The sequence below is a fragment of the Eutrigla gurnardus genome (genome assembly GCF_963514095.1).
Source record: "Eutrigla gurnardus genome assembly, chromosome: 21".
NCBI lineage: Eukaryota > Metazoa > Chordata > Actinopteri > Perciformes > Triglidae > Eutrigla > Eutrigla gurnardus.
Genome location: NC_139932.1, coordinates 7,642,085 through 7,656,543, shown reverse-complemented (window position 1 = coordinate 7,656,543; position 14,459 = coordinate 7,642,085). Strand labels below are relative to the sequence as shown.

At 40.5% G+C, this 14,459-nt stretch overlaps 1 protein-coding gene across 2 annotated transcripts in view; it reads right to left on the bottom strand.

Annotated features, from left to right (window-relative positions):
• Positions 1-1,612: 1,612 nt before the first annotated feature.
• syt1a (synaptotagmin Ia) overlaps positions 1,613-14,459 on the bottom strand; it is a 76,219-nt gene continuing 63,372 nt past the window's right edge. For both annotated transcript variants that reach the window (XM_084039012.1, XM_084039013.1), the window contains exons 8-9: positions 8,347-8,480; positions 1,613-5,611 (exon numbers count right to left, since the gene is read on the bottom strand). In XM_084039012.1, coding sequence (XP_083895138.1) covers positions 5,405-5,611; positions 8,347-8,480 — 341 coding nt within the window. In that variant the 3' untranslated portion in view covers positions 1,613-5,404. The remainder of the gene's footprint in view (positions 5,612-8,346; positions 8,481-14,459) is intronic.

Genomic DNA, 14,459 nt, shown 5'->3' with positions numbered 1-14,459 from the left:
AGCTTTATTTCGGATAATAAAGGGTACTGTTTAAAAAAATAATAGCCAACAAGTCAATTACAACAATTGCTATATTTAATGATGAATAAAAAAGAGTTTATCGTATACTCAACCTGAAATAATACTGTCTTGATGTTTAGTTTAACTGACAAAGCGCAACTTCCGGTACCAGAACGGCTAATGCTAGCTAACTTGACGAAACTGAAGCTCGATCGTCACTTCCACATGGCACGCCTGGATTTTCAGAATAAAACTCACTAAATGCGATACCCTTACGGAAACGCTGCGACTTCTCAGAATAAAAGTCCACAATTAACAGTTGCCACAAAAACAATAGCATTGGGAGTTTGAAGGGGACAGGCGTCAGGGACTGGTCATCCAGTCGCGTCGCATGAGCGACATAATATGAACGACTCTTGTGCTAAACGGAGCCTAATGTCATCATGCAGCTTTGACATTCAGAAATGAACTGTAGTCAGCTATTAGAAAACAAACCAGAGCACTCAGGGGAAAAACGTGTTCCTATTTATTTTTATGCTTCATAATAGTTACTTGTTTTAAAGACCACTTACCTGTTCTGTACATTTAATATTGTATCGTGTAAAGAAAAAAAAAAGTCAGGAAGTGAACAAATATATGATTTTCCACCGACAGTCTACGCTGGCTAGCTCTTTATTACTTCCTCTTCATGCCCACTGGCAGGATAGTCAGTATACATTTGAGCTGTGCTGCCACATTTTGTTCAAACCCACAGAACTTTATTCAAATCCCTTTCAAGAATACCTAAATTGTCAGGCTAACAATTGGGGAAATGTGTGGAAAATTATGCAATATAGCTTATATATCCATTTGATGGAATGGTGCAGCTAGACTCGGGTTTGAATAAGTCACTCGGTGTGAACCAAACATAGCTTCAACAAAGAAGCTGGTAAAGTATATGTTATTATATATTATAAGCTATTTATAGAGTAGAGGAAACTGGATGTTGAAGGGTTTAATAATATTATTTTCTGATGAGTTGTTTCACCCTGAACAGCCAAATCAGCTTCATTTCATAGCAGCAGCCTAAAATCTCTAAATCTTCAACCTCGGGAGGTTCTCACCATCAACTACACTCTCAGCTGAGCTTCTCATCAATGTGACATCATGCATTTGGTGGGAGGACAAGCTTGTCCCTGGTTTTTTTCTGGCTCTGGTAGACATCAGTGAATATGCACTAATAGAAATTGATCTGTCCCAGAGCAAAATGGAAAACATAATCTGTTTTGTTTTCATTGTTGTGCTCCTACAGTATGTTATGCTCCTTCACTTCCTTTAGATGGCAGTAGTGACCTTGTTAACAGGCTGGTCTGAACGATTAAAGCCAAGAAGCAAACGTCATCATTAAAAGTGGAATTTGTCAGACAGACTCTTCCTTTTTGACTTGACGGGAGTTTCATGCAGCAGCAGTGACTTATACTTCTTCTGCCAATCAATACTAACGCTGTAGTCCAGCAATACAGGTTGATTTTGTTATTAAAGCTTGCGGTAGAGGCAGTCACAACGTCTTCTGCTATTGAAATGAACGATTTGATGTCACATAACGGATAATATGGCATGATAAGCTTCTGTATCAACAGGAAATAAAACATTTTTATTGATCATTTGTGAATATGAAGTTATATAACAACAGTCAGAAAACCCCACAGAGTGAATCACTACACAAAGTGAAACAGAACTGTAAAACACCTCGTCAAAAATGAAGGTATACACAGCAAATATAACTGTCAGCGGCTCGCCGTCACCGCGAGCGATATGGCAGGAAAAAACACCCCAAACAGTTCTACAAGATTACAGAGAAAAGTTCCACACACAAAATACTCAAGCAGGCAGTTGATATACACAAAGGCAACTAGGATCTTTCTACAGCATCAGATTCTAATACTTTACACAGCTTTGTTTTTGAAAGGTCAGCGTGGCTTTTCGTCAGCGCCACCGGAGAGAATCGTTCCTTGTCACACAGAGAGCTTGATAAGCTTTTGTTTACAAGAGGAGAATTTTAGGGTTCGATAATGCATGCTTGCTTTGGTAGGAAATCACAATAAGAGGAGCATTGCAATGCGGTGCAGGTTTTGACAGTGTTGTTTTTTCGCACACTGACGGGTTCTGCGATGCTTCTCGTTACTGAATTCCCTGACAGGTTTACATATTTATCTCGGTCATAATTCTGATTTTCTTTCAGCTTCGATCAGATAATTCATTACATTGTTTTTGCATTAATATCAAATTGCTTAGGCCATTTTTACACAGCCTTTACCTTGCACTTTAATCCATTTTTATTTAAATCTGAAGCTGTACTGGAATTCATGAATCTACATATGTAAAACATGTCAAATAAACAAATCCCTCGGTGGAAGAGGGAGTGCAGCTGTATCAACGCATATTCAATGGTTTTGGAATGCAATCAGACAGGGGAGATTTCACCCCAAAGGGTTACGAAATAAATTCCTAATAGTTGAAAAAATATAAACAAAGGGACATTTTCTTTTTACAACAAAAAGTGTAAAGTACATCTAATCTCACGGTTAAAGTAATATACACTAACACAGTCCATACTGTACATTCAGAGTTTTATCTCAAATATAAAAGGGGTTTTGAATCAACAGGAATACAAAAAAAAAAAAAATCCATAATGAAAAAAAATTAATGATGATGAGATATAGTTCAACAGATGGATGAAAAGATATTTGCGGCTGAATAATCATATGTCACTTTTATATTTATGCTAGATATACATTTTCTGACACGACTATGTAAATATATACATGACATTTTAAGGGGGGGTTATCTAAGTGTAGAATCTCGTTTGGTATTCAACTAATACTCCCTGAAACTTCTGATGCTGGAACTGTGTGCAAGAAGAGAAAGCGAACCTGCGAAAAGGGAGGGAACCCTAACCGGGACTCGACGGGCTCCAAACCTGTAAGCTGAATCTACATGTGCTGTGTCCAAACCAGTTCACTGGAAAGGAGAAACATCTCTCTGGACTGGAATCATCCTCAAGGGTTAGAATCTTTTTTTTCCTCGGGCAACACCACCCACGTTAACACTATGGGATGAACATACAAGTATTGCACAGTGCTCAACAAAATGCTGTGTGAAACGACCCGCTCGCACTCAGCTAAAATGTCTCTCTGCCTGTTTTTTTTTTTTCGGGATGACGCCACGCGCACTCACTCTCTCTTTCTCGGCGTGTAGAAGGGAAAATGGCATTAAACGCTACGACGTCACTACAGAACAAACTGGATTCGCTACCTACTGATAAGTCTACATCTCTAAGCACACACGGCAGTCACAGTGATACACAAAGCAGTCCTCGGAGACTCCTATGGAATGACAAGTAGCTTTTTCATAATAGTGCTATCAACTACACAATAACATTGAAAACATTTAGAAAGTCCTCCTGAAGCTAGCATCGATATAAGCAAGAGGTTCCTCCAAGATAAGAGACTTCATGGTTTTCATGGATTCAAACGTATTCCTTTGCTAATTGGACCCGTTAAAGGACATGATGGACTAATAATAGCCTACGCAGACCATTAACTTTACGGTTATTTCGCATCCTCTTGGTGTAGTCCTGTGCCAACAAGAAAACATAACTGATGGCTGAAAAATGATTTGTCATCACTGCTTTCTTTTCTTTTTTTCATTTTTTAGTCAAGCCGATCAAGCAGGCGGATTTACGGCTCCCCCTGCAGGTGTCCTGAAATAAAGCCAGCCGAACAATTGTCAAAAAGTAGTTTCTAAACAAGTAAACAAGCTAGTTCAAAGACATCCAGTGCAAAACAGTAGCCACGTAAAAGGTAAAATTGGCAGTAAAACATGGCTAGCTCTATTGTCACTGTGAGAAGGCAACGCAAAGCAAAGACTGCGATTCAGGGCACCACTGCAGCCAAAGACATTGTTCCCAATAAACCAAAGCTACAACCACTAGCAAGTGGGAGTGTGCATGAAGAGAGGGTCTTTACATAAGTCACCTCTGAAAATGGCAGTGTTTAGAATCTCGCTTCGCCTCCGTCAACATTAGAATTGACCCGACATTTAGACATTACTCTGTAATCCTCTGATTGAAGGCAAGGGGATCGTATCAGAAGAGACAGCCCCTGGTGTCAGAAGATCTCCCCCCCGTCCCAGCCTTTAGTAAAGGTTGTAAAAAAAATCATGCAGTTTACGAAAAATTGTCAAGACGTTGAATTGCTCTAAAAAATAGTCCTCTTAAGACCAGAGTCACGACTCTTTACTTTTTCTTTTACTCTCTCTCGAAGGTCGGACCCCGGCCTAAATGCAATATTCTTCCAACAACGACAAGGCTGTTCAAAGTAAACAGTTAACAAAATATTGTTAAAAGACCTTAAGGACACAATGGCTACAGCTTGGTGCTTTTTTCACAAGGGGGTCTGTTTTTAGGGGTCTTTTTAGGGGGGGGGGGGGGGGGGGCAATATTTTCTGCTTTTGGAAAAGAAAACAAGCCAGTTTAAGTGAAAATTGGCCTTTAAAATGAGGACCTTTTTCACTTAAACTGCCAAATATGGAGAAAATAAATGTTTTGCATTAACTATCGTAAACATAGGTCCTCTGATTGAGAAATAAGTACAAAAAGTTGTAAGAAATCATGTGCTTGTATAATTTCCAGCAGCATCATTTTCCCTCAGAACCATAGTAGTTAATGGCCTTGTATTTTGGAGTTTTGTGTGTATATATTCATCTGTCTTTTTCTCTTTTCTGTGATGATCCTTTCCTGAACGTAAAGTAGAATGTGAATATATTTCCACTAGTGTCTTCCAGGTTGGGATTCTTCTTTTTTTCTGGAATGCAATAAGGTAATAAGGTAGAATTTTAAATCCTGGGATATATAATATTGGCTTTCCTCTATATCTCCATTTACATAATTTAAAATAGAACATCTTATTAAAAACATCAAGATATACACATATTAGGAAATGGGTAACGACATACAAACACATAAACTAGAAATCATTTTGTCTGCATACTTATATGTACAACTGTGGTACAATAAATTCTTTCAGTCATGCGCTATCTATACAGATCATATTGCTTAAAAGAAGGGGGCATTTGGTCGGGGCGCTTAAGGGCACAGAGATGGGAAACAAAAACAGCTGAATCAAAGAGGAACAAAATAAAAGACTAAGCAAGAAAGAGTAGGGAATCTGACAGAAAAAAAGCAGAGTGGGACGTTGAAAGAAGTTTGAACAATTAGGATTGTTTGTGATACTAGAAGTAGTAAAGCTGGGGAGGCTGAGGGGCGTGGTAAAGGGGGGGTTACATGGATGGACCCATATATCACTGAGGTATTTACACATACTGGCTAAAGAGTACTACAAGGCAGGTGCTGAAAGGGCCCTGCCTATTTCTTGGTGGAGAGCTGAGCGTCCACCTCTTCTTCAGGCTTCAGCACATGCCACTGAGCGATGGGTCTCCTGGGGTTGGCCAGCATGTCGGACCAGTGGCGCAGCTCCGTCCCCGAGCTGTTGAGGCCCACAAAGACCTTGCCAATGGCATCGTTCTTGCCAATTTTGTCATAGTCCAGAACAGTTATAACAACTTGCACTTTCTGTAGAAAGGGAAGAGTGGGAGAGAATGGACAACAGCAACATAAACCAAGGCGTCGTCAGCATTTGGTCGGTTAACGCTCATTTCTGAACAGCCGTGTTTGCTTCAGTCAAACAATGATGAAGATTTTGTGAGAAGAATAAAGCCACTAAAAGAACCTTCAACCTTTGTGCGATTAGTCATCATATTATTATATATATATTGGTCTTAATTTTATTGTATGATTTTCTTGTTTTTTTTTGTTGATTTTTTTTAGCATGTTCTAACGGTAAATAAACAAGTCTTGTTTTTATTCTGTATTTCGTCTTGTTAATGTGGGTTTCTGTTAACAGACATCACAGCATTTAACAGTTTCCCTGTTATTGTAGAGTTTATTATGCATTGGTTGAAGCTATATGAAGCAGTTCCTGGCTTTTACAGTAAGTAGTACAGTAATATAGCGAATGGGGGGCTCCTAAAGACATTAATGCTGATTAACAGTAACTGACACTCCAGACCAGGCCTCGGCTATTTCCGGAGCCAAACACAGCAGAATGTTTGATTACTCAGAGGTCTAAGACTCAGCCTCGGCATGTGTTCATTCAAAGGGACACTGCAAAGAGGAGTGACCTGGGCATCAGTCTCTGGCGAGGAATATGAATCGGTACACAAAAAGAGCACTGAGACGGGAATACTGCCACCTGCATGAGCTCAGAGCCACTGCTGTAAAAGAGCATGTCTAATACGCCATGTAATGAAATCCTGAATAAGGTCCCCAGATGGCTGGTTAGTGTTAGTTGGTCTTTAAAGGGACAGTGAAAATTGCAAATTGAATCACAGCTTTCTTTTACTGGAAATTAGCGGGCTCTTTTGTTAATCATCACTGACCACTCAGTATGGCTTTGCTGATTTGAGATTGTATTACAAATAACAATCACATCATGGAATTTTAGGAAATAAGCGTATTGCTCTTTCTGTCAAGTATCTGGCTACAGCGTGGATTGCCAATCAGTGTGCATAAGTGTTAACCCATAGTAGGTTCTTCTACAAGTTGGATAATGCATGTAAACGTGGCAGTCTAACTCCGTGTGTCCCTGAACTCTGCTGTTGTTCACCAAGACATCCTACATGTTACTTCCACTGAACCTTCAATTGTTGTTTTTTACATTTTTGTTCATGCACGGATGAAATAAATGAGTCACAACATGTTAAATTGTCTATTTTGCATTCTTTCCCCACTTTGGACGGAGCCAGGCTGTTTCCCCCTGCTAACAAAGCGTTGACTCCCTCTCTGTAATTCAAAGCAAAGACATCAATCTCAGTAAGGAAATGAGAATATTTTGCAAAATGTTGATCCATTCTTTTAAAATATGTCTTTTAAATCTTCTTGTTGACACCAGATCTGGTTACATTTTCTAGATTTATGTTCATCTGAATCTTAAAGGACCAGTGTGTAGGATTTACAGGCACTTAATGTATTGTATTAATTATCTAAGCACTGTGGATTAGCCTTGTGTATACGATCCGCCATATACATAGACAGATTTGTGTATATATTAAACTATGAGAGTAAAAAGAAAATTAAAGTTTCAGTTTCATGAATCTAAATGGTATCACTGAGTTCTGCAAAGCCAACTGTGTTTACTAAGGATGCTCCGAAACTGCCTCCGTCAACAATAAACCTTCTGTTAGTGAAATAGACAAATTAAAAGCACCAAATGTAATTCCCACATAATCTCTGAGACAATTAAAAGCTTTAGATTCACTGCACAAATTGTCCTAATTTCAAGTCTAACTCAAATTCCTCTACAGATAAACGCAATTAATTTTCAGCTTTCTGTAAGCAGTAATTTGCTTTATAAGATGGGAAACGTCTGGCTGAGAAGACATTTGTTTTCCCCACAACATTAGCCAGAGGTAATATGGTGGAAATAAGTCTGTCATTACACACACAGTCCATCAGTTTCACATTGACTTCACTTTAAGGAGTTTGACTGATTGGTCCGTCCAATTAGGTCTTTCAAGTGTGTTTTTAACTTGGATGTTCACATTCAGTACACCCAATCTATGACACGTTCATGATTTAGTCAGTGACACTAATAATTGTTTAACCTGGCTCTTACTAATGAGTTACTAAAGGTACATTTAGCCAACATACTGGTATTGGCAGCACTAAATGAGTGCTTGATTTGGATGGAGTTGATTGGGATCAACACACTTCAAATTCAATCTGAGGCTCATGGACCCAAACCCCTGATTTGTGAGCTGTGACAGGCTTAATCAATTTGACTCAATTACTGTCTTGCACACAGAGATAATGCTGTTCAATTTTCTTTTTCTTCCTGGCAAACTTTGTGCATTCGTTATCCATTGCTTCATAAGATTCATGCTCTACTTTGCTTTGCATACACTGCAGTTATTGCTGAATAGATTAGGTTAGGTTACCTAAATCATGATGTATAGTAATCACAGTAACCCATAAACTGAGATACTACAGCAATAACAAGCGCATAAAGAAACATCCACCAAGCAACTGGCTTGTCAAATTGTGAAACCAGGGATGAATTCAAATGAGGTGTTATGATGGAAACCCTAAAGATAAACGGATTATTTGGTAAATGAGCCTCCACTTATCAATTTGTTTCTATGCAGCCAAATGTTTGATGGTTCTTGCTTTGTCCCGACAGTACAGCACGCTACCAGAGTTATTGAGGATGGATGTGTTATAAGCTGATCTGTGAACGGATGAGAACGTACCTGGATTTGTTCAAATGGGACTTCAAAGCTAAAGGACTCGTTGTAGTAAGGGTTGAGGGTGTTCTTCTTGATTGTCGTCTTCTTCTTCTTCAGCCGCTTGCCGTTTTGCATCAGATGGATCTTCACGTATGGATCTGCAGAGACAAAGAAAAGTCTTTTTATTGAGCATGTATCCCTTTATTTGACGGAAACTGTGAAGAAATGGACGAGAGAGAGAGAGAGAGAGAGAGAGAGAGAGAGAGAGAGAGAGAGAGAGAGAGAGAGAGTTTTTTGGCCTAATTGGCAGAGGAACAAGCTGTAAACCACATAGATATATTATCACTGATGTGGTGAAAGTGTCAGCAAACAGTTGCCTGTTTACACATCCAGCAGACACACAGCAATAGAGCATAATGACAGGCACATTTCAACGTATTCTTATATATTTGTTTGTTTTTTTCATAATCTATTGTACATTTTAATATTTTTTTCTCATTATCATGTTTCCATTGTACTTTGTTCTATTGCACCAACTCCTGAGGCCTGGCTCTTTAGCTGCTAAACGCTCCACTGTGTTCACCAGCTGGTCGTTAACTTTGTGATGCAGCAAAAAAAAAAAAAAAAAAATCTCCATAGAGCTGAGAGGAACTGTGACATCATATATATATATAATATTATAGCAGCTATAAACAATCCGTCATACCTTAAGTAGCAACATCTTTGGTGGATGAAAACCTCCAAAACAAGGTTATGAATGGTTATGAATGAATCAGGTCAATGAGAGTCCTGTTTGTTTCTCAGTTAACCTTCCCGACTAAAGAGGCTCATTTTCATCCGTCTGAAAGCCCTCTGAAGTGGCCACCGAGTGGCCTGCTCGCTCCGTCCTCATCCACTCTGTGCTAATCAGCGTGTGTCGGACAACAGCAAAGCGCCGCGTTCCTTTTCAGACGCCACACTACTCCTCCTGATTTGTTTTGCGTTCTCCAGATGGTCATCAAACTAAATTGGCGAAGAGGAGAGTTTACGTCTCTGTCTGGGCTCGGAGGGAAAGCTGATGAGAGGGCGGGTATTAATCGCCTTTTCAAATTGTGAAAGCAATACCATGCATTTTGGCTTTAATTGGGCCATTAAAAGTGACCAGGTGAAGCTGTTCAAATTGCACAAAGAGGTCCTAATCAGTCCAAAATACAGGCAGCCGACGAATGTAATAACTTCCTTTGTAATTTTCAGAGGCATACAAAAACGATCCAGAAGAAGAATGGGGATTTAATAATTACTGTGGTTCAAAGAATATGCAATCTTCTTATTCATTCTCATTTTTCCCCTCACTAAATACAGTCTATGGCTGCAGTGGGCTGGGCTTCATTCATTTAGAGAGAGAGAGAAATGAACAGTGTTACAATCATTCACACATCACAGACGACGGACGGACATCGTCGGGTTTGATGCTGCATTCACATGGAATCAGACGTGAACGGCAGACGGACACCTTCTGGACAGCAAGCGCACACGAAACCAAACACACATGGAATGAAATGGATTTAAAATAATCATTTCCGCGTATTATTTGATGTCATTATTCTAGTAATGCATGAAGATATAAAATGTGGCATTTACTTAATATTCTATTGCAAATTTTAAAAAGTCTCTCTCCTTATGTGAGCGCGCTACGTTACGCCCAGTAAAGAATAATATTAATATTGTTGCTGGTATTCTCCCCTCATTTAAATACATTGTCCAATTTACTACATAACCTGAGTTATTTCTTGGGTGCAAACATAGTGAATGTGGGAGTTGCTCTCGATGCTGCCTAAAGATAAACTATTGACTGAATTTTTTTGTCTGTTGAAGCACAGAATCAATATTTAATTACTGTCTTATTTTCACTGCTTTGAGCAGAATATAAGTGACAATTATTACAATAATTGCTCCATTATGGATATATATGTATAGTTAAAAAGCAGAATATTATCACAACAATAGACACTCGGCTGCAACTCAGAGAGTATAGATTATATGACATAAATGGGAGGGGACTCTTCAAAACAAATCCAACAAATGAACACAAAATAAAAAGAATGAACATCACAGGCCGAGCTTTGCAGTGTGAAAAATGTCGATCAGATTGAGGTAAACTCTGGTTCCACATGCGACGATCGCATGATGGCGCCTAATTAACTCGGCCCACAATCGTGACGACTACGCGAGCTATAGGGGGGGAATTAATGGCAACAACTTTGTGTCATTTATCATTGAAGACAACACGCTGCTTGAGAAAGACAAAAACAAATAGCACAATAATCTCAGAGATGCTAATGGGTTAGCTCTCGCCTGAGGGAACAATATTCCCCCTGAACGACTGAACCTCGGAGCTGTGCATCGGAATGAATAAAGAGGGCGACTTCAAAAACAGAGCTAATAATTAGTTGTTGAAACACTGCCTGCTCTGATAATCTGGATTTATCTCTGGATCCCATACGCACAGAGACTCTATAACAGTTTTATTTTCTGTTGAGGTGTGAGCTGCCTTTGAAACGATCTCTCCGTTTAGCTGGAACGTTGTTGCATTTATAGCAACAGAAAACACTGAACAAGCTCAGCTCCCTTAATCGTTTATCCAATTTAGGAGGATGAGGACCTGATTGCAGACTGGTTCATCTGACAGGAATATAGAGAGAAAACCATGCAAACAGAGTAAGAGGGAGAATAAGTAGATGGTAGAGACATGAGTGAAAAGGTAACAGGCTCCTAATAGAGTGGCTGTCCATTATTACTCTCCTGCTGAGGAGAGAAAAACAGCGTGATCGTGTTGTCATAATACAGTGTCTCGGCCCTGCAAACGTAGGATCCACATGTAGAGCACACTGTATGGACCAGTATACCATTCACCAATATTAAATACATATTCACACTTGATGTTGGACGCACCAGTCCACAGCTTCTCCCACAGACTCAGAGGATTTGGTATTCTATGATCTCACGTTTTCATGGAGTCGCTTGCCCAAATCGGTCCAGAATTTCACCCAACCTGTCAGCAGTGCAACCGAGACCCAGCATTCATTAATCATTCATTTTGGGCCTGTCCAGGAAGGAGCCCACAGTGGGCTGAGGTCTTTGAGACATTCTCTGTCATGTGTGACAAGGACATAGACCCGAAGTCAAGTCTGGCAGGAGTTTGGATATCAATCTGAATTTTTTCGGGGCCCTCACTGTTGTTTTTAAGACGTCTCATTGTATATAATCGGGGTCTATATCTCCTCCCGATACAAAGCTGCTGGGCGTTTGAAGTTGGAAAAGCTCATTACTGAAGCTATTCCTGGACTAACTGACAACCATATCTTCACAGAATCAATCACCATAGAATCTTTATTTTATTATTCTTTTGTTTGCTTATTATGTTCTTTATAGTATATGTTGTTATTACAATAATTACTATTATTTATTTATTTTGATTAGGATATGCTGTATGCTACTTAATAATACGTCATCATTTAGTTGATTTATTAGTAATTAATATTGTCAAAGAAATCTAGTGTTATAAGTACAATATTTCCCTCTGAAATGTTGTGGACTAGAAGTACAATATATAAAATGCTCAAGTCAAGCAGGCTACAAGTACCTCAAAACCGTACTTAAGTACAGTACTTAAGTATCCTTAATGTACTTATGTACATAGCACTGAGGTCTTCATAGATCTCTCCTGTTGATTTTGCTCTCAATGTGCACCAGATTCATGCATTTAACTAACTCATTTTCTCAGAGGGTCTAAGGTCCACCCACCTTGATCTCATATAATCCTGTGGGAAACACTGCTTACCCAATCAGAGGCTGAGTTGGACGGGTCACGCCTTCGCCATCGTATTCTCAATTTAGTGCCCTTAAGCAAACTATATACTGCATGCTAGAATACTGCTCCGTGTTCAGCACATGCATCCTCATATTGGTAATCGCGCCTGAATAAACATAAAACGCCATCTGAATGGGATTATGCAAGATAACCCCCACAGTACACACACCTGTGGCGCCACATCACTTCCACCCCAGATCACCCTTATCTTTCTGGCCGGCAGATGAGTTTGGCATTATGGAGTTTTTGGCGGCGCGCCGTACCTCATATCCGGCTCCTTTCACCGCTTTATCCCAGACGGATGTAATCTGTCCCATTTCATGGATGAATGACAGCGGCCCTGATGCGACGGCACTCCCTCACATAATGTGTACAGCAAAGAGGCTCGACTTCACTATGAGAGTTACTCATCTGAGCCCTGGATCTGGGCCATGGTTTTATGAGGTGACGCTCTATCAGCGGTCCATACTACCCCCCCCTCACACACACACAGGAGGCGGGAAGCAGGTTTCTGGATAAGTGATGAGCGCTGAAGCAAATCAGCTGCGGAGTTCAATAGAGCCACTAAAGCTGTCTCATCAAAAGTGCTAACTTACAGTTTGTGTTTCAAGCTGTGAATAACATCCAGGTGTGACTCATTCGGACTATTTTGGTGAAGGTAGCAGTTAAAGTGTTGACGCTATATCACGCGCACACACATACAACACCAAACGGAGAAATTCTTTCCTCAAATATTCCCGTGCTCACCGACTGCGGGGCAGAGTTTGCCAAATGAACACCGATACATGTGGGTTAAATATAGCCCGGCTGTCATCTTAGCTCTCCTCCTGTCATTTTGGATTTGCCACGGTGGGTGAATCGAGGGCTAACTGTCGGTTTAGTTTTATACACTCGGCTCGGCGCTGAACGGCACACATGCCACACGGACACAAGTGTTTACTGGGTAACTCTTCTGTGAGATCGTCCTGTAACTCATCTGCTTCTCCTAATCTACATGTGAATGTGCTCGTATCGGAGCAAAACTCTGAAAAGATGGAGACACTGATGAGATGACTTCTGATTCCCTAAATCCCTTTCAAATTGCTTCCTGCTCAGGCGACCCTTTAATGATCCTTCTGGCCCGTTGCTTCACCGACTGGGAGAAACCCTCTCGGTCCGACCGTCCAGAGGAACAAAACGACTAAACCCTCCGGCCCGAGAGGCTTGATGGCGAATGGGAGCGCCAGGACGGGGCAGTGCGGCTTCATTACCGCTGACACTGGCGCCTGTGTGCTTTGACAACCTCCTCCACTGTGGGCCATTACCTGGTTATGTGCCGCCTCACAGCCTTCTGGGAAGTCTCCAGAGGTACAAAGAGGGTGGGACAAAGCAATCTTTGCAGCCGCTTTCTCTATAAACCCTCATGGCCTCATTCTGAGTTGCTTCCAAACACTTAGCCTTTGTGTCCGCCACAGGTTTGACTCACCTTTCATACAGCAGTGTTGTTATTTTGTGAAAATCGCCATCAAACAGGCAATAAGCGAAAGTGTTCCCAAACTACACGACACAATGTGTTTTTCTATATCGCGTTGCCGTGGCGTCGACTAGAGAGAGAGGAACAGCAGAGAGAGGGAATCAACTTGTCTGCAATGAGACTGGGATTATTTTGAGACGACAGCTAAAGAGCATGGTGCTCGGTGCGTCACCGCACTTAAGTAGCAACAATCCTGAGCAGCACCAAAAAAAGAAAAAAAAAAAGAGAAAAAAAATTCAACTGTAGTTTCTTTAAAGCTAATATTTAAAATGTCTGTTTTCGTGAGAGAGATTTGGAGGGATGTTTCATGAGGAGCCAATCCAAAGAATTATTTCTGATTATACATTGGTTAATGGTAATACCCACATCTTCTTCTGTGAGCCATAATTAGGCATGGTAAACAGGATGACAAAGAGGAGAGGGCTGATCCCAGGCCATCAATTACTTGTCCTCCTCCTTAAACTCTGGCCGAGACACCCTGTGGATGGAGCTAATCATTGTTATTACAGACCTGCCCATTATTTCATCCGAGTGCGACACTTTTAAGTCCAATCTCAGAGCAGAAAAGCAGCCGCGGAAAAAATCAGCAATTTAGAGTTTATTCTAGTTGTGTGTGTGTGTGTAATTAGAAACATGCAATGTGCTTTTATGCTAATAACTCGCCCTAAAAGCCACAGACCAACGCACAAAGATAAAACAAGCTCCAATTAAATGTGACACACGGTACGTGGTGTCAAACTGACTGACTTCCCTTCAAGTGAACAAGAAACCTGG